The 19,675-nt window shown below is 46.2% G+C and overlaps 1 protein-coding gene and 1 non-coding gene across 2 annotated transcripts in view; both read left to right on the top strand.

Moving 5' to 3' along the window:
* Positions 1-19,675, top strand: part of TOP6BL (TOP6B like initiator of meiotic double strand breaks) — a 94,913-nt gene that overhangs the window by 67,324 nt on the left and 7,914 nt on the right. Inside the window, exons 9-13 of the mRNA XM_070050967.1 lie at positions 3,177-3,327; positions 5,868-6,014; positions 12,259-12,380; positions 13,881-13,991; positions 16,407-16,505. Coding sequence (XP_069907068.1) covers positions 3,177-3,327; positions 5,868-6,014; positions 12,259-12,380; positions 13,881-13,991; positions 16,407-16,505 — 630 coding nt within the window. The remainder of the gene's footprint in view (positions 1-3,176; positions 3,328-5,867; positions 6,015-12,258; positions 12,381-13,880; positions 13,992-16,406; positions 16,506-19,675) is intronic.
* Positions 10,868-10,998, top strand: LOC127482549 (small nucleolar RNA SNORA63). The gene has a single exon (XR_007912311.1). It is a non-coding gene; the product is annotated as a small nucleolar RNA SNORA63 (small nucleolar RNA).

Here is a 19,675-nt window from a genome sequence, read left to right as displayed (position 1 = left end):
AGTTGAGCTTTAGACATGGCACATGTAAAAACAGACTCATTGAACTTCTAGAAATAAAAGAATCTTTAGTATGAAAATACACATGAGATTAATGGCAGAATTACATATTGCAGAAGAATTAGTGAACTTGAAGATACAGTAACAGAAATTAAAAACAAGGGGCCAGCGCTGTGTCATAGTGTATAAAGCTGCTGCCTGCAGTCCCGGCATCCCGTATGGGCACTGGTTCAAGTCCCAGCTGCTCCACTTCCGATCCAGCTCTCTGCTATGGCCTGAGAAAGCAGCGGAAGATGGCCCAAGTCCTTGGGCCCCAGCACCCACATGGGAGACCCGGAAGAAGCTCCTGGCTCCTGGCTTCAGATCAGTGCAGCTCCGGCCATTGAGGCCATCTGGGGAGTGAACCAGCGGATGGAAGACCTCTCTCTCTCTCTCTCTCTCTCTGCCTCTGCTTCTCTGTAACTCTACCTTTCAAATAAATAAATAAAATCTTAAATAAAATCTTAAATAAAATATAGAGAAAAATATTTTAAAAGTTTTTTTTTTTTTAATGAAGGAAACATCAGTGAATTATGGGATAACTTCAGATGGCCTTACTCGGGAATGTGTAAGTAGAGTCCTGAAGGGAGAAAGATAAAATATTTGAAGAAATAATGGCCCCGAGGTTTCCAGATCTGATGAAAACTGTAAAGCCACCAATCCATGGTCAGCAAAGCCTAAGCATAAGAAACATGGAAAAGGGGCCAGAATCGGTAGGCTGCCACCTGTAACTCCAGCATCCTGTATCAGAGTACTGGTTTGAGTCCTGGCTGCTCCACTTCCAGACCAGCTCCCTGCTAATGTTCCTGGGAAGGCAGCGTAAGATGGCCTACATGCTCGGGCCCCTGCACCCATATGGGACACCAGGATGGAATTCCTAACTCCCAGCCTTGGCCTGGCCCAGCCCTGGCCATTGTGACGATTTGGGGAGTGAACCAGTAGATGGAAGATTTCTTTCTATGTGTGTGTATACTTTTCTCTATCGCTCTGCCTTTCAAATAAATGAAAAAAAATTTTTTTTAAAATGAAGAAAATTACATTATCAGATTTCTTAAAGTCAATAATGATTTTTTAAAAATCTTAAAAGCAGCTTGATCTAAAAAGATGGATTACAGATAGACAAAGATAAGAATTATAGCAGATTTCTTGTTGGAAACATTTTAGGTAGAAGAAAGTGAGGTTACGTCTTAGAGTACTGAAAAAAGAAAACTGAACCTGAAATTCTGTACCAACTGAAAATATTTTTCAGAAATGAAGGCAAAATAAAATTTTTAGACATACAAAAGGTGATATGTATTATAGGAAGTGTTTAAGGAAATGTTTTAAGTAGAAGGAAAATGATACCAGATAAAGCTCTGGATTTATACCAAAAAAATACTGGAAATTATAACTATGAATAGACACAGAGGATTTTGTAATTTTAAAGCAGAAATAACTGTTTAAGGTTTATAGTATATGTGTGAACAAAATGTGAGACAAGAATAGGGCAGCAGCCAGGACAGGAAAGTAGAAGGACATTGTCAGATTATTATACTGTATGAGATTGTGGTTAATCATTTCAAGGTAGACTGGGATAAGTTAAATTTTATACTTTATTTTATTTTTTAAATTTACTTGACAGATAGAGTTATAGACAGTGAGAGATAGAGAGACAAAGAGAAAGGTCTTCCTTCCGTTGGTTCACTCCCCAATGGCCGCTACGGCCGGCACTGCACCAATCCGAAGCCAGGTGCTTCTTCCTGGTCTCCCATGCGGGTGCAGGGGCCCAAGCACTTGGGCCATCCTCCACTGTCTTCCCAGGCCACAGCAGAGCTGGACTGGAAGAGGAGCAACTGGGACTAGAACCCGGCACCCAAATTTTATGCTTTAAAGCATAAAGCAATCCCTAAGTTAACATGACAAAGAATTATAACTAAAGAGCTGAAAAAGGAGATAAAATGGAGCTACAAAAAATTCAATCCAGAATAGAATCTAAAAACAGAAGTGGAAAAAATGTAAGAGAAAATTAGATAACAGACTTAAACCTAACCATAGCTGTACCCATATTAAATGTAAATGGTTTAAATAACTCAGTTAAAGACAGTCACGCTTTTTGGCTCCTTAGACCCTCTATTCTATGTGTGCAGCACAAAAGGTTCCCTGGCACTAAACAGAATGTGTCAGCCTCAGTTCGTATGTTAATGCCTTCCCAGATGTACAAGGGGGACTTCATTTGTGGGCACAGCCTCCCTTTGCTCTGTCGTGACTTTCCGTAATGTCCCAGTACCTGCCAGGTAAGAATTTTAATCTTCACACTTAATGTCTTGCATTTAGCCTGTAAGAAAGGATTCATACAAGGAGAGATCAAGCCGAGTACATGTTCTGCTCTCTGTAGCCTGGTCTTAGGCAGTGTTTCTGAATAGGATGAGTGGGCATTTTTGATTGTCCTAGTGGGAGTGATGTCAGGAGGGGCACTAGTGGCATCTAGTGGGTAGAGGCCAGCAGTGCCACTAAATGCCCCACAATGCCCAGGACAGCACCCACGTGACAAAGAATTACTGGACCCACAGAGTCAGTAGTGCTCAGGCTGAGAAACCCTGGGTCAGAAGGACAGGGAGGGAAACCAGGTCTCAGGAGCCAGCCTGCCTTTGTCTTGCTTGGAGAATCGAGCTGGAGAAGGCAGGAGGGAGTTTCTTTCTCAGTCTGAATATACTCAGATACACCCTAGAAAATATTCCTTTGCATGTACTTCTAGCATGCGTCACATTGAATTACAGTTCACTGCGTTTGACATCTGTCTTTCATAATGTAAATATGGTAATTTGACAGTAGGTATTAAATCTAGTTACTGATTTTTATATCCCCAAAACTTAGATTGTTTAGCTAATTCCATGATCAGATGAATAGGATGAATGCCCCCCAAAAAACTATCTCAATAGTGTACCTGTAGCTCATTCTTATTAAACCCAAAATAAATTTCCGGGGATCCCTAATGGATCCACTTCTGGTGTCTCACCTATCTTCATGGAAGAAGCTTAATAAGTTATTACATGGTGGCACTCATTTATTCCTGGGATTGTGAATCAGATCAGTGTTATGTTTATAATATACAAATGAATATAAGGAAACTAAAATGTGGCCGTTTTCTTTAGCAACTATACATATTCCTATATGGACCTTTAGGTCTGCCTCTGATGTCGTCAAGTTGGAAGGAGCCAACTACTGCTATCTTCAAAGACACCTCTTATTTCATTGACTGGAAAAAATACCACTTGTGCATGGTGCCCCATTTGGATCTCGATTTGGACAAAGGTATACATGTATCTCCCCCTGAAAGGAGATTGAATGGAAAAATAAAAATCTAAGGAATATTAGAGAATCTTCAGAAAATATAAATAGCAGGTGTATATAAATATAGGACCCGGTGATTGGCTTAGGCAGGGGTGTGGGGTGGGGTTTTCTGAGTTTGCCGGTCTACCTGAAATGAGGCAAACAGGTATCAAACAGGCAGAGCCCCAGCAGAACCTAACTGAGTCAGCATTGTTCCTTGATACTGGTTCTCTTCCCACTCTGTCTACTGCCACCTTTTTGGGGTCCTTCTAGGGTCTTGTTTGTAGGGTTTCTAAAATTGTACCTTTTTTTTTTTTTACAGGCAGAGTGGACAGTGAGAGAGAGAGACAGAGAGAAAGGTCTTCCTTTTGCCGTTGGTTCACCCTCCAATGGCTGCCATGGCCGGCACGCTGCGGCCGGTACATCGCGCTGATCCGAAGGCAGGAGCCAGGTGCTTCTCCTGGTCTCCCATGGGGTGCAGGGCCCAAGCACTTGGGCCATCCTCCACTGCACTCCCGGGCCACAGCAGAGAGCTGGCCTGGAAGAGGGGCAACCAGGACAGAATCCGGCGCCCCGACCGGGACTAGAACCCGGTGTGCCGGCGCCGCAGGCGGAGGATTAGCCTAGTGAGCCACAGCGCCAGCCTCTATTGTACCTTGATCTATCCATTTGAGGGCTTTAAAAAATGAGTGAGCAAGGACACCTTGAACTGTTGTGGAAAAGAAATGCTTCTTAATGAAGTAAGAACATTCACATAAAATTTTAAAAATTAAAACAGCACAAATGTAAGGCATCACTAGCATTGCACCTAGGAAGCTGGCTGCAATATTCATGTAGGGTCTTACCACATTGGCTTTTAGAGAATTAGGCTAAAACGTGGGTGGTTGATAACAGGACCAGTGACTACAAGTGGGAAACAGAAATATGGAACCCTGGACTGGTGCTAGGAGATCTACAGTTTTGAGCCTGACTGCTGTTAGCTAGAATCTTTTTTTTAAGATTTATTTATGTATTTGAAAGTCATAGTTACAGAGGGAGAGGAGATGGAGAGAGAGAGAGGTCTTCCATCCAATGGTTCACTCCCCAATTGCTCTGCCGATCCCAAGCCAGGAGCCAGGAGCTTCCTCCGGGTCTCCCACACGGGTGCAGGGGCCCAAGGATCTGGGCTGTCTTCTACTGCTTTCCCAGGCCACAGCGGAGAGCTGGATCGGAAGAGAAGCCGTCAGGTCTTGAACCAACACCTGTATGGGATGCCAGCGCCTCAGGCAAGGGCGTTAACCCGCTGAGCCACATCGTGGCCCCTTTTGAAGTCTGGATGGTAGTCTGGTCATTTGGATCCTGATAGAGATAATCAGTGAGGAAAAGGCGTTCTGGGGTTGTGACTGGCAGGGGAGGAGTGAACTGAGGATTGGCAGTGTCTCCAGGGGAATGGTAGGAGCTTCACCTGCGAAGTAAGCCTGGGATGAGGTGTGTTTTGTTTTGTTTTGTTTTCTCCTCTCTCTCTCAGGTAGGTAGTTTTTCCAAAAGATGGGGCTGAGAAGAAAGGGGTCCTTGGACAGGGTCCTCTAGAGGAAGTCATTTTGTGAGAACGGAATCATGCCATCAGTTGAAGAGGGACGACCTGGGTGAATTCTAGGGATGTTGACATCTCTTTCTCTGTTTCATTTTTATTTTCATGATACCTGAACTTGCTTGTTTGGAAATGGACAACATAGAAAAGGACCCCTTAATTCCTTCCTCATTACTCTAAAGGACAGAATCCAGATCCGCATAGAGGTATTTCTCTGTGTGGATCTGGAACGTAGGACAGTCCTGATTGTATTGAAGGCTCCAGGTGCTAGAACATGGCCATAGAGCATCAAAGTAGTTGAGAACCCAAACATCAGATAGTACTGGGGTTATGAACACAGATTTTGGAGTCAACCTAGCAAGGTCTAAAACAGTTCCACTACTCAGTAGCTCACGGTAAGCAAGATATTTAGCCTATCTATGCATGTTTTCTTATCTGTAAAATGGTTTAGCAATTCAGTCCTACCCCGTGGTGGTGTTATGAAGTCTAAATGTTAAAATAGTACTTGAAATGAATTTTATATGGTTCCTGATGCATCGTGCGAGTTAGTTGTTGTCATTACTCAGGTTAGACTCTGCCCTCTGCCTCTTGCTTGTCATATCTACCTTACAAGGTTATTTGAGGAATAATTGAGTTTTTGTGTAATACTTTCCAGTAAACGGAAAGGCGTGCTGTTTGGTTTGCGTTTTTCAGTAGATGAAGGAGCCGCTGAGCTAAAGCCAGCCCTGGTTTGCATTGTATACCCCGTTGTTATTTTGATGTTCTTCCTGTGAGTCACTGTTATTTGCCTCTGTTGTATGAATAGAAAAACAGGTTCAAGAGGGAGAAGTGAGTGTTTGCGTTTAACTCTCCTGTTCTCAGGTCTTTTTTGTTCAGGATATAGGTTGCTTAGTCGCTGAATATCTTGAGGACTTGATTATGTTGAAAATGTGTGTAATATCTTGTCCTCTAGATGTCATGCTTCCAGATGTGGGTTATCAGGTGGGATCCAGTCAGCAGGATCAGTCTCAGAATATGGACCCTCCAGGACGAACTCTGCTACTTTTTCTCTTTATGGATTTCCACAGTGGATTTCCAGTCCAGCAAACGGAACTCTGGGGTAGGTACAGGAGAATGGGGTTGCCAACTTGGGCGAGCCAAGTGCTAAGAGGATAAAAGGAGTTAGATATATTTCTGTAGAATAAAGAATTTCAGTGAAAAACCTTGCTTAATAAATTAAATGATATGCCCTGTGGAAAAGTGGGTGCAACACTTAAATGTGACATTCTCAGATTTCACTAGCCAGAAATCAGCAGACACTTCCTACAATGCTTCCTAAGAGTGTATCCCCTTAGAGCAGTGGTTCTCAACCTTAGTTGCATGATATATTACCTGGGGAATTTCTAAAATATGTCCCGGCCACACATACAGAGAGGGCTTTCCTTGGACAAAGGTGGGGCCCAAACTCAGTGTGAAAACCACTGAGTTTGAGTTTGTTTATGAATTTCTTAAAATATTTATTTATTTATTTTTGGAAAGAGTTACAAAGAGGGAAAGAGAGGGATATATCTTCCATCTGCTGGTTCATTCCCCAGATGGCCACAAGAGCCAGCGTTGGGCTAGGGTGAAGCCAGGAGCTTTATCAGAATCCCCCCTGTAGGTATCAGGGACCCAAGTACTTGGGCCATCTTCCACTGCTTTTACCAGGCCATTAGCAGGGAGCTGGATCAGAAGTGGAGCAGCTGGGACTTGAACCGGCACCCATATGGGATGGTGGTGTCACAGGCAGCAGCTTTACCCACTGTGCCGCACTGCCAGCCATGGTTTATGCATTTTAATCCAGTAGGCCTTGGGTTGTACACTTACTGTTGCTCATTGCCCTCCTAACCTTGAGGCAAGTTAGGAGAAGTGGAGCTGATACACGTTTGGGGAAGGTTCACGAGCCTCCCTCTTGGTGCCTCTGATGCATGTCAGTGCTCTCCTTGCGTGGGACTTGTGTCCTTGTGGGACTCTGCCCTGCAAGCATTCCAGTGCTGTGTTACGTGGCCCTGATCCCACCATGTCATACGACTGCTTATCACCCTGGATCAGGAGAGCTTATGTTGACTGGTGCCAACTATTTGTTGAACAAACCATAGCCAGCTCTGGGATTCTTCCTGCAGCCTTCCTTCAAGGCCTCTCCTGCTGTTTCCCCACACACGTACTCTGGGAGAGAAGTTCCTGGGCTTGGGCTTGCAACTCTTTATTTGAGGAGCTCACGTTCTGTGATGCCCGGCTGTTCCATTGATTATGACCAGAAAAATGGGAACTATGAGACCCAAACTAATAACGCTTCAGCAAGGAGGTCTCAGGTGAGGACAACCAGGGCTGTTACCTGGCCTGTGTTCACAAGGACAGAGGTTGATAAGAAGAGCAGCTTAATGTGTGGAAGGGACTACAGGATAGGAACCAGTGACCAGGTTTGAGGCTGGTGTTGTGGTGCGGTGGGTTAAGTTGCCTCTTGCAGTACCAGCATCCTGCATTGACTGTCCAGTTGAGTCCTGACTGCTCTGCTTCCAGTCCAGATTCCTACTGGTGTATCTGAGAAGCCAGCAAAGTGTGGCTCAAGTACTTGGGCCCCTGCCACCCATGTGCTAGAACAGGATGGATTCCAGACTCCTGGCTTTGGCCTGGCCCATACCTGCCTATTGAAGCCATTTAGGGAGTGAACAAGCCGGAGGGAGATCTCTTTCTTGCTGTGTGTCTCTCTGTCTCTCCCTGTCACTCTGCCTTTCAAACAAGTAATCTTCAAAAAAAAAAAAAGCAGAACTTTTTTTCCAGGCATGTGTTATATCATTTTAAAAAGAGAGAAAGACATCTGTGTTTAATTTTAGCTCAAACATCAGCTTCCTCAATGGTGCTTCGAAGCAGATCACATAAATCAACTTAGTCTTGCTTTGCATCTTTAACAAGGGATTGTTAGACTTGATGATGTCAGAGGCCCTTCCGATCTGAAGACCTCCTTAACAAGCTCTGCCACCTCCTATAGTTTGTTTTTTAAGTTTGCCAGAGGCTGATCCTGGATACCGTAAGCTTGATACCATGTTCTCAGTCCTATTGAATGTATCTTACAGACTCAGATTCCTCAGAAACCAGTGTTGCCTATTATTCTTATAGGACTCTGATAATTTATATACTTTCTTTAAAAACGGTTTATTTATTTATTTGAAAATCAGAGTTACACAGAGAGAGAAGGAGAGGCAGAGAGAGAGAGAGATCGATCATCCATCTGCTGGTTCACTCCTCAGATGGCTGCAACGGCCAGAGCTGCACTGATCCGGAGCCAGGAGCTTCTTCCGGGTCTCCTACATGGGTGCAGAGGCCCAGGCACTTGGGCCATCTTCCACTGCTTTCCCAGGCCATAGCAGAGAGCGGGATCAGAAGTGGAGCAGCCGGGATTGGAACCAGCACTCATGTGGGATGCAGGCACTGCGGGCAGTGGCTTTACCTGCTATGCCACAGTGCCAGCCCCTTATATACTTCTGCTTAGCTTGATTCTGAAAGCTTCCATTAGGTATCTTAGTAGTTGTCCTCAGTATTGGATTAAAAAGAAATTCATACCACTGAAAACAAGGACTCCACTTTCCCACCGCCTGGGATTTGTAAAGTATGCATCCGCGAGATTTGGTGCCCATTTGGACTTTCACAGTGGGAGATGGCAGTGAAGGTGTCAACATGAAAAACTGCCAAGTCTTGGTCTCCTCATCTGATATGCAAGATACTGGCAACATTATCATCAAGCAATGGCTGGCTTGTGTGTGAAGCCACCAGACGCCTACAGGGAGGCTGTGACGTCCTATTTCAGTTTCAGTGGTACTCCCCTCCTGCAGGTCTTCCTGTCGCTCTGGGGATAATGAGGTTGGACATTCCCTCATCCAGAGCCTCAAAGGACTCCCACTGAAGTTATTCACATTTCAGAAGCTCTGGGCCTTCTGAGAGCAGCAGGAGCCAGGCATCCAGGGAGAAGAACAAGCCTTGTCTGAGGAGGAGTTTGAGAACAAGTCAGAGGGGAGGTAAAGTGGGACCTGAGTGATGTGGCAGTCGCTGAGGAGTTCTGCCAGTGTTTTGCAGAGAGAAGAGCAATGGAGGCAGCAGTACTGGACGTGAAGCTCCTGGACGCTCATGTGAATGGGCACCATAACCTGGACTACAGCACCCACACCCACCAGGAGGCCCTGTGAGCAGCACCAGGCCAAGATCAAGGGCTTACACAGGACAGCAACGCTAAGGTGCAGGCCATGGAGGCGACAGTGCAGCTGAGCTTGGACGAGCACTGTGAAGGAGAGCAGCTCAAGTACTGTACCCTCTTTCCTCAAGTGCTGAGCTGGGGGCGCAGGGTCCTCTGGGAATGCTTTCCAAACAAGGTCCCCAGCCTTACAGCCGCACGTTGGGATATGCCGTCTTCATCTCTCCTATAAACTTCTGAGGGAGAAAAGACTTTATACTGAGACACGAGGAGGATTTGCCAGTCCCCTTGGCCCATCCTGGGGCGCATGTAGTGTGTCAGTCACTTGGAAGTGGGCAGGATGTATGTTGTTGCCAACAACTTCAACAGGAAGGTTCTCTTGACACGAAGTGATAATTTCATATATACTTCACCGGTTTTTGACATTGAAAAATAATAGTGTTCAGTTCATTAAATTCCTTCCTAGAGAAAGAAGGAGGAAGAAATTAATCACTGCATCAGCAAACGTAAGTGTCTTTAACCCCAACACCGGCAGCTCTGAGGAAGCTGCACAGTGAGGGCAGCCCGAGAAAGCAGTAACGGCGCCGCCTTATCCCTCTTCCTTCTCATATCCTTGAGAGCTTCCTCCAAACGCCTCAGGAAACAGATTGTGCAGAGTGACAGTCTGTCTCCATGTGTCTTTTTAAAAATCACTGAATTGGCCTCCTGCCCACCTTGTCATGGTAACTTTTCTATGATTAACTCATCATTCTGCTGCAACGTCAGCAGCATCTGGTAGTATCAGCAGTTTTAGAAATGAACTTTGGCTTTTTAATTACATGTCTGCTTTCAAAAGGGATCTGATTTCTTGAGGCTATTCTTAGGACCACACTGTAGAAACAGGAATCCACATGATATCATGGCAACAGCAGTGTTTCCCTTTGAACACTGCAGTGTGCATTGGAACAGTGTACACTTCAGAACACTTCTTATGTTGTATCCTGGTTTACACACACAACCTACCTGTGAGTAGGTGGCACAGAGCCTTGTTCTATACTGACGGGAGGAAGGGGAAGTGGCTGCTTCTCTACTAGTTGGTGGTAGAATTGATCCTAGAATCAGTGTTCTGTTTCTAGCTCCAGACTCCTTTTGAGCCAACCACTTTAGCCTCTCCACCAGAAAGAATCACTGTGCTTCGTGTAAATCTTCTCTCTGGCTTGCATTCTTAATGCAGTACTAAGGAAAAGCCAGCCAGCCTCAGGTGGTGTCTTTGAACAAAATATCCAGAGGAGAGCAGAAAAACACTGAGAACAGAAGATTCGTTAAGCAGCGCTTTGTCTAGGTGCTCTGTGTTTGTCTTCCTGTGTCTGTATGGTGCTCTTGCCTGTCATTCCAACGGTTGGCTTCTCTGCATGATGTCAAGTAGGGGTGCCTATTATTGAGAGATGATTCTCGATCTTTCTTGAAAAAAAAAAAAAAGATTATTTGAAAGGCGGAGTTAGAGAGAGAAGTAGAAATAGCTCTTTCATCCACTGGTTCACTCCCCAAATGGCCCCAGTGGCCAGAGCTGGGCTAGGCCAAAACTAGGAGCTTCATCTGGTTCTCCCACTAGAGTGCAAGGGCCCAAGGACCTGGGCCATTTCTGCTTTCCCTGGTACATTAGCAGGGAAATGGATCAGAAATGGAGCAGTGGGGATTTAACCAGTACATATTAACCTGTTAGACCACAATGCTGGCCTCAATAATTCTCCATTTAAAATGCCCTGAGGAAGCAGGATTCAGACTACAGTATAGCTGTTTAGTGCTGGATTGTCCTTCCTCTTGCTCAAAGTAAGGTTGTTTCTTACTATTCCTGTCTGCTCTATCCCTGTAGCAGCCAGGGACACTTGGTCTCATACAAGTAAATAAATAAAAATAAAAAAAAAATAAAAGGACCTGGGGTCAGCGCTGTGGCGTAGCAGGTAAAGCCGTTGCCTGCAGTGCTGGCATCCCATATAGGTGCCAGTTCGAGTCCTGACTGCTCCACTTCTGATCCAGCTCTCTGCTATGGCCTGGGAAAGCAGTGGAAGATGGCCCAAGTCCTTGGGCCCCTGCACCTGCGTGGGAGACCCGGAGGAAGCTCCTAGCTGCTGGCTTCAGATTGGTATAGCTCCGGCTGTTGCAGCCAATTGGGGAGTGAACCAATGGATGGAAGACCTCTCTTCTCTCTCTCTCTCTCTCTCTCTCTCTCTCTCTCTCTCTCTCTCTCTGCCTCTCCTTCTCTCTCTGTGTAACTCTGCCTTTCAAATAAATACATAAATAAATCTTTCTTTCTTTCTTTTTTCAAAGAAAAAAGAGCTTGTACCAGCAGGTCTCAGAATTCATAATTTCCTCACCACAGCACATCAGAAAGAATTGACATGCTGCCAGCAATGGTGGCTCACCAGATGGTGACACTCAGCTAGGTGTGGAGGGAGTTAGCCACGCTCCAGAAGGTTGACCCTCTCACCCCTTCTCTTCTCCTGTGGGAGTCATCATTATTATTGTGGTATATATTTCTGGTGTGAATTAAACAGGATCATTTGTTTCTCCAGAAATAATTTTCTTGAACTTTCTTTCATTTGTAAGTGAGAACTGGGCGGGTTTAAAAGTTGCTGGGGGAGGGAAGAGGGTTATATTTAAAGAAAAAGTAGTTGCTTGTGCACAGGTAGGAGTGACCCCTTCCAGCCAGCACTGCGGCTTACTTGGCTAATCCTCCGCCTGTGGCGCTGGCACCCCAGGTTCTAGTCCTGGTTGGGGCACCAGTTCTGTCCCGGTTGCTCCTCTTCCTGTCCAGCTCTCTGCTGTGGCCCAGGAAGGCAGTGGAGGATGACCCAAGTGCTTGGGCCCTGCACCCACGTGGGAGACCAGGAGGAAGCACCTGGCTCTGCCTTCGGATCGGCACAGTGCCAGCCGTAGCGGCCATTTGGGGGGTGAACCAATGGAAGGAAGACCTTTCTCTGTCTATCTCTCTCTCTGTCTAACTCTACCTGTCAAAAAAAAATTAAAATAAAAAATTAAAAAATAAAGTGACCCATTCCAAGAGACATCTTTCGCAGTCCTGGTCCCGACTCCGAGCATGGAGCAGCGGTCTGGAAATAGTCATCCTTGCTCAGGGGTCTGATTGCCTCCTTCCCTTTAGGGGTCCACACTCTGCTCACAACTCACCTCAGTACCGTCCTCAGGGAGAGCCACAGTGCGGTGCGAGATTCCATCCAGTTCACCGTGGACCAAGTCCTGGGGCAGCATCATCAGGCCGTCAAGGTAATGAGAAATCCACAGGCTCCTTTCTCCTGCTCTCGAATAAAGAGCGTAAGGCAGACAGGCCTGAAGAGCCTGTTCCTCTCCTTTTCTGTCCCCTAGGGTGACCTTACAACCCTGCCTTGTAGCCTAGGAATTCAGGCTCTAACTTAGGTGGATCTCTGTAGTCAGCCTGTTCAGTCTTCCCTCCTAGTGGATGGATTTGAATAAACAGGGACAAAAATAATAGTGAACAATCGGAGGTGCTGTACCGGGGCCTTATCTCTGTGTCTCCCTTTCCCACACATACTTCTGGAGCTGCTGCTTCACTAGACTTTACATTCCTCTCCCATCTCCTAATTCTTCATACCAGGGCTTTTTTTGTGAAGATTTATTTATACATTTGAAACACAGAGCATAAGAGAGAGAGAGAGAGAGAGAGAGAGAGAGAGAGAGAGAGAGAAACATGCACAGCACAGTGCACTGTTCCAGCTGCTGGTTCACTTCTCAAATGGCCACAACAGCCAGGGCTGGGCCAGACTAAGCCAGGAACCAGGAACTCCATCCAGGTCTCCCACATGGGTGGCAGGGGCCCAAGCACTTGAGCCTCCCTCCACTGCCTTCCTGGGCGCATCAGCAGGACTCTGGATTAGAAGTGGAGGAGCTGGGACTCGAACTGGCACTCCATGCAGGATGTCAGTTTCACAGGTGGCAGCTTAACCGGCTGCTAACAACACCAGTCCCAGTGCCTTCTCTGCCTGCTTTGCTCATCTCCTCCATCACGTGTCCTTTCTTTTTTAACTCCATTTGACCTTCTCTTCAGAAAAAAAAAACACACACACACACACAAAGAGAACAAAACTTAAAGCTTTTCCTTTTTTTTAAAATAGTAAATATATCTATTCTATTGATCAATGCCTTACTGCTTATCTCTTCTGAATGCATCTGTGGCAGTAAGTTATGTCTATGAAAGGAGAGAGCATTTAAAAATGTTTGTAATCCAGGGCCGGCACTGTGGCGTAGCGGGTAAAGCCGCCGCCTGCAGTGCCAACATCCCATATGGGCGGGCACCAATTCGAGACCCAGCTGCTCCACTCCTGATCCATCTCTTTGCTGTGGCCTGGGAAAGCAGTGGAAGATGGCCCAAGGCCTTGGGGCCCTGCATCCGCGCAGGAGACCTGGAAGAAGCTCCTGGCTCCTGGCTTTGGACCTGCGTAGCTCCAGCCATTCCGGCCATTTGGGGAGTGAACCAGTGAATGGAAGACCTCTCTCCCTCCTCCTCCCCTTCCCCCTCCCTCTCCCTTTTTCTCTGCCTCTCAAAAAAAAAAAAAAATGTATAAGCCCTAAGGGTCATGATATGAAGCTATGTTATGATCTCAGTGTTTTTTCTGGGTCCAGGGCGGGGTGGGGGAGAAGGATGAAATCCTGCTGCTCAGACTGGAATCTCTGGCTCCTTTGGGATTCTCTGAGCCAGCAGCTTGGAACTATGCAGTCTCACCCTTCATGTCTCTTTATGTCCCCCAGACCCAGCAGAAACTGAAGGCCTCCCTCTCTGTGGCTGTGAATTCCATCCTCACCATTGTGACTGGGAGTACCGATGGCAGCTTCCGAAAGACCTGTCTCCAGGCCCTTCAGGTTAGCAGGGGACTGGGGCGGCTTAAAGGTACCAGGGCTTTAATGGCATTCAGTTACCTGTCTTAAAAAAAAAAAAAAAAAAAAAAAGAAAAGAAAAAAAGATGTATTTATTTATTTGAAAGGGAGAGTTACAGAGAGGCAGAGAAAGAGAGAGAGGTCTTTAATCTGCTGGTTCACTCCCCAGATGGCCGAAACAGCTGGAGATGCACTGATCAGGAGCCAGGAGCTTCCCTCAGGTCTCCCACGCAGGCGCAGGGGCCCAAGCACTTGAGCCATCCTCCACTGCTTTCCCAGGCCATAGCATAGAGCTGGATCAGAGGTGGAGCAGCCGGGACTTGAACTGGCGCCCATATGAGATGCCAGCACTGAAGGCAGTGGCTTTACCCTCTATGCCACAGCACTGGCCCCCAGTTACCTATCTTGTTATCAGGCCTAAGTGTTATCAGAAATATTTGTTGATTGTATAGTAGTGTGTATACTCTTTTATCAATGAGAATACAAGTTCTTTAAGATGTCTGACTCCTTTAGGCCACACAGCTAGCTAAGAGCCAAGCTGGGATGAGATCAGCGAGTCCCCGTGCCTTGTTTAGGAGTGCTCTGCTGTTTCATGTGACGGCACGTTGGGAATAACTGAGCAACTATAAGTATTACATGTATGTGACAGGATGCATGGGGCAGAGATTTTGGGAATCAGAGGCTTGGGTTCAAATCATGACTCATTTATTTACTAGCTATGTAGATTTAGCCTGTATTTAACTTCTCTGAGCTCATCTACAAGTTGTAAAAAAAAAAAAAATGCTTCTTCACAGGGTTATTATGAAGGTGAGGGCTAAGTGTGTGCTGTATATTTACACAGAACAGCCTCCATCCACTGGCTCACTCCCCAAATGGCCACACCAAAGCCAGGACTGGAAGTAGAGCAGCCAGGACTCCAACCTGCACTCACATGGGATGCCGGCAGCTTAACCAAATGTGCCACAACACTGGCCCCGGTGCTTCATTTTTATGCATGTCTTTCCTTAAAAAGATAACATAACACAAAATTTTAAATAATAACTAATTTTGTCACTATAATTTATAATTTTTCATATTATCTCATGTTATACAGTTGCCATGAGAACATTCCATTTTAATATATAAGTTGACATTTTCCATTTCAACAGTCTTAGGATTTTGTTTTGGTTAATCAGTATTCTACTGTGTCATTTTAATCTAAACCATTCATCTAATGTTAGACATTTAAGTTGGTTACATTCCTCCTGATATAATGCTTCAGTTGATACCCTTGTATGATGTTGTCTCTTGAATTATTTCTCAGAATAAGTTTCTATAAATGGAATTAACTGGATCAAAGAGTTAAATACCAGGGCCAGTATTGCGGCATAATGAGTTAAGCCACCACCTGTGTCGCCAGCATCCCATTTCAGCACTGGTTCAAGTCCTGGCTGCTCCACTTCCAATCCAGTTCCCTCTACTAATATGCCTGGGAAAACAACAGAAGATGGCCCAAGTGCTTGGGTCAATGGGAGACCTAGATGAAGCTCCTGGCTTCAGCCTGGCCAAGCCCCGACTGTTGTGGCCATTTGGGGGAGTGAACCAGCAGATGGAAGATCTCTCTGTCTCTCTGTGTAACTCTACCTTCCTTTCAAATAAAGAAATAAATCTTTAAATTTTTTAAGGAGTAAAATACCTTTATAAGTTAGTGTATTTTATCATTGCTTCAACTTTCTGGGTTATGTGGGTAACTCAGAGTATGAGGAGAATACCTGATTAGGAATTCCAAGATATGCATTAAGGCCCTAACTTTCGTACTAATTAGCCGTGAGATCTTGACTGGGTCACTTCTCCTTCATGTGTTTTAATCTCTGATCTATAACATTAGTGTATTGCATAGGTGATTACTCTGGTCCCCCTTAACTCTAACACTGTGTATTAAAAAATAGAATGCGCTTACCCATTCACTGTGGGTGAAACGGTATTCTTTTGTTCCTGTCATCTGTAAAGGTCTTAGTTGAGGAAAAGCTCTTCAGTCAGCCTCTGCTGTCCAGTAGAATCTGGGAGTTTATTTTACAGAACCATTTATATAACCCCTCAGGAACAGACAGCTCTCTGGGACACTTATCTCCTCCTGCAGAGTTAGGGGAAAAGGCCCTGGTTTGAAGGTTCTTGCTTGGGTGACAGAAATGGGAAGGCATACACGATCCACACTCCCTGTCTCGTGGCAAGTGTCCCAGGCCTTCTTTCTGTCTCGTCTCTCCTGCCTCTAGGGAGACTAAGGAAACTTCCAACACTGAGAGGGATGTTAGTGTTCTACCTCCCTACCTGCCTTATGCTTCCGCCGTATAAACTTCCTGTGAATAGTCCCTCTTGGTGTCCAGGACTGGGCCTCAGTGTGTTCTCTCTGTCTCATTCTAGGCGGCTGACACACAGGAGTTTGGGACCAAACTGCACAAAGTATTCCATGAGATCACGCAGCACCGATTTCTTCACCAGGGCCCATGTGACAGGAAGCAGGTAAATGTGAAGTAAGAATCAGCACTCCGGGAGAAGCCTTCCATGTTGCTCTGCGAGAGTTCTGAATCAGCGGAGATACGGTGCTTCAGACCCCACAGTCGGAGGCTAGTCTTTCAGCAGGAAGTCTGTGATTCAGAAAAACTGTGTGAGACATAGTGTTATACAGAGGCTAGGAGCCGACATAGTGTTATACAGAGGCTAGGAGCCGACATAGTGTTATACAGAGGCTAGGAGCCCAGATATAGTGTCATACAGAGGCTAGGAGCCCAGACATAGTGTTATACAGAGGCTAGGAGCCCAGACATAGTGTTATACAGAGGCTAGGAGCCCAGATATAGTGTCATACAGAGGCTAGGAGCCGACATAGTGTTATACAGAGGCTAGGAGCCCAGATATAGTGTTATACAGAGGCTAGGAGCTCAGACATAGTGTTATACAGAGGCTAGGGGCCGACATAGTGTTATACAGAGGCTAGGAGCCCAGACATAGTGTTATACAGAGGCTAGGAGCCCAGACATAGTGTTATACAGAGGCTAGGAGCTCAGACATAGTGTCATACAGAGGCTAGGAGCCCAGTTAGGCATGGCTTGAATTCTGCTTCTGCCACTAACTAGTTGTTGGCATTCATGTGGACGTTATTTAACATTTTAAAGCCTCAGTTTCTTTTTTTTTTTTAACTGTTATTTATCTATTTGAAAGGCAGAGTGATGGGGCGTAGTGGGGGGCAGTGGGGAGAGACAGATCTCTGGTTCACTCACGAAATGGCTGCAATAGCTGGGGTTGGGGCTGGGTCAGGCTAAAGCTAGAAGCCAGGAATTAGATCCAGTCTCCGTGAGCGGCAGGGCCCAGAGCACTTGGCCATCTTCCACTGCTTTCCCAGGAGCATTCGCAGAGATCTGGAGTGGAGGTGGAGCAGCTCAAACTGGCACTCCAGTGTGGGACGCAGACACTGCGGGTGGGGGCTTAGCCTGCTGCACCGTACTGTGGCCTCCTCTGTATCAGTAAAGTAGGAGTGATGTACACCTAAAATAATTGTTTTGAGGTATGAATAAGATAAAGCATGCAAAATGTCAAGCACATAGCTACTATTATAATGGTGATGATATGGTGGGATTTTTATGATTATGTTGAATCAAAAATCATGTTTATCTGCCTTCCTGGCTGCTGGAGATCCAGGGTTGCATTAGTTGCAGGTTCTACCCTCAAGGAGGTCAAGTCACTAGCTCTGTTGGTGATGGTCTTCTCTGACAAGTGAGGGGAAGTCGTGCCTAGGGAAGCCTGTGTCTCCAGATTCCATGCGTAGCTGGTAATAGTGGTCCCACTGGGAGCCCACTTTTCTGGCTCTCTTGGCCCTGTTAGAACTGGCACACCTCTGGTCCTTTTTAACAAAGCTTAAAAATAGAAACAAGGGGGCTGCCGCCTGCAGTGCTGACATCCCATATGGGTGCTGGTTCGAGTCCCAGCTGCTCCATTTCTGGTCTAGCTCTCTGCTATGGCCTGGAAAGCAGAAGAAGATGGCCCAAGTCCTTGGGTCCTTGCACCCACATGGGAGACCTGGAAGAAGCCCCTGGCTCCTGGCTTCGAATCGGCACAGTTCCAGCCATTGCAGCCATCTGGGGAGTGAACCAACGGATGGAAGACCTCTCTCTCTCTCTCTCTGTCTGCCTCTGTCTCTCTGTAACTCTGCCTTTCAAATAAATAAATCCTTTTTTAAATTTTTGTTTAAAGATTTATGTATTCATTTGAAAGTCAGAGTTACACAGAGAGAGGAGAGGCAGAGAGAGAGAGACAGAGAGAGGTCTTCCATCTGTTGGTTCACTCCCCAGATGGCTGCAATGGCTAGAACTGTGCCTATTCGAAGCCAGGAGCCAGGGGCTTCTTCCACATCTCCCATGTGGGTACAGGGGCCAAGAGCTTGGGCCATCTTCTGCTGCTTTCCCAGGCCATAGCAGAGAGCTGGATAGGAAGTGGAAAGCTTGAATTGGCACCCATATAGGATGCCAGCACTGCAGGCAGCAGCTTTACCCACTACATCACAGCACTGGCCCCACATTATTGACTTTTTTAAAAAATATGTATTTATTTATTTGAAAGGTAGAATTACAGAGAGGCAGAGAGGTCATCCATCTGCTGGTTCACTCCCCAAATGGCTGCAAAGGCTGGAGCTGGGCCCATCAGGAGCCAGGAGCATCTTCCCAGTCTCCCACGCAGGTGCAGGGGCCCAAACACTTGGGCCATCTTCTACTGCTTTCCCAGCAGAGAGCTGGATCAAAAGTGGAGCAGCTGGGACTTGAACCAGTGCCCATATGGGATGCTGACACTGCAGGCAGCAGCTTTACCTGCTACGTCACAGTGCCAGCCAGCCCCACATTATTGACTTTTTAAACCAAAAGTAGTAACAATGCATTGTTAGGTTCATGTCCTACGTAGAAGTAAAATTTATGAAACAATAACACAAAGAACAAAGAAATGGAAATAATATTCTTTTAAGATTTTTTTTAAAAGATTTTATTTATTTATTTGAGAGGTAGAGCGAGTTATAGACAGAGAGAGGGAGAGACAGAGAGTTAGGTCTTCCATCCACTGGTTCACTCCCCAAATGGCCACAACGACCAGGGCTGTGCTGAACCAAAGCCAGGAGCTTTTTCCAGGTCTCTCATGCAGGTTCAGGGGCCCAAGCACTTGGGCCATCTTCTGCTTTCCCAGACCATAGCAGAGAGCTGGATCAGAAGAGGAACAACAGGGACTAGAACTGGCACTGCAGACAGAGGCCTAGCCTGCTACGCCACAGCACTGGCTCCTCTTTTAAGATCTTATATATGTAGAGTGATATTACTTGAAAGTAGACTAATAAGTGAAAGATGGACATTTAAAGTAACACAAGAGGCTGGTGCCGCAGCTCCCTAGGCTAATCCTCTACCTGCAGCGCCAGCACCCAGGGTTCTAGTCCCAGTTGGGGCACTGGATTCTGTCCTGGTTGCTCCTTTTCCAGTCCAGCTCTCTGCTGTGGCCCGGGAGTGCAGTGGAGGATGGCCCAAGTGCTTGGGCCCTGCACCCCATGGGAGACCAGGAGGAAGCACCTGGCTCCTGGCTTTGGATTGGCACAGTGCGCTGGCCGCAATGCGACGGCCGTAGCGGCCACTTGGGGGGTGAACCAATGGAAAAAGGAA

The sequence above is a fragment of the Oryctolagus cuniculus genome, chromosome 1 (assembly GCF_964237555.1).
Source record: "Oryctolagus cuniculus chromosome 1, mOryCun1.1, whole genome shotgun sequence".
Classification (NCBI taxonomy): Eukaryota; Metazoa; Chordata; class Mammalia; order Lagomorpha; family Leporidae; genus Oryctolagus; species Oryctolagus cuniculus.
Note: the sequence above shows the minus strand (reverse complement) of the source record. Positions and strands in the feature narration are given on the sequence as shown.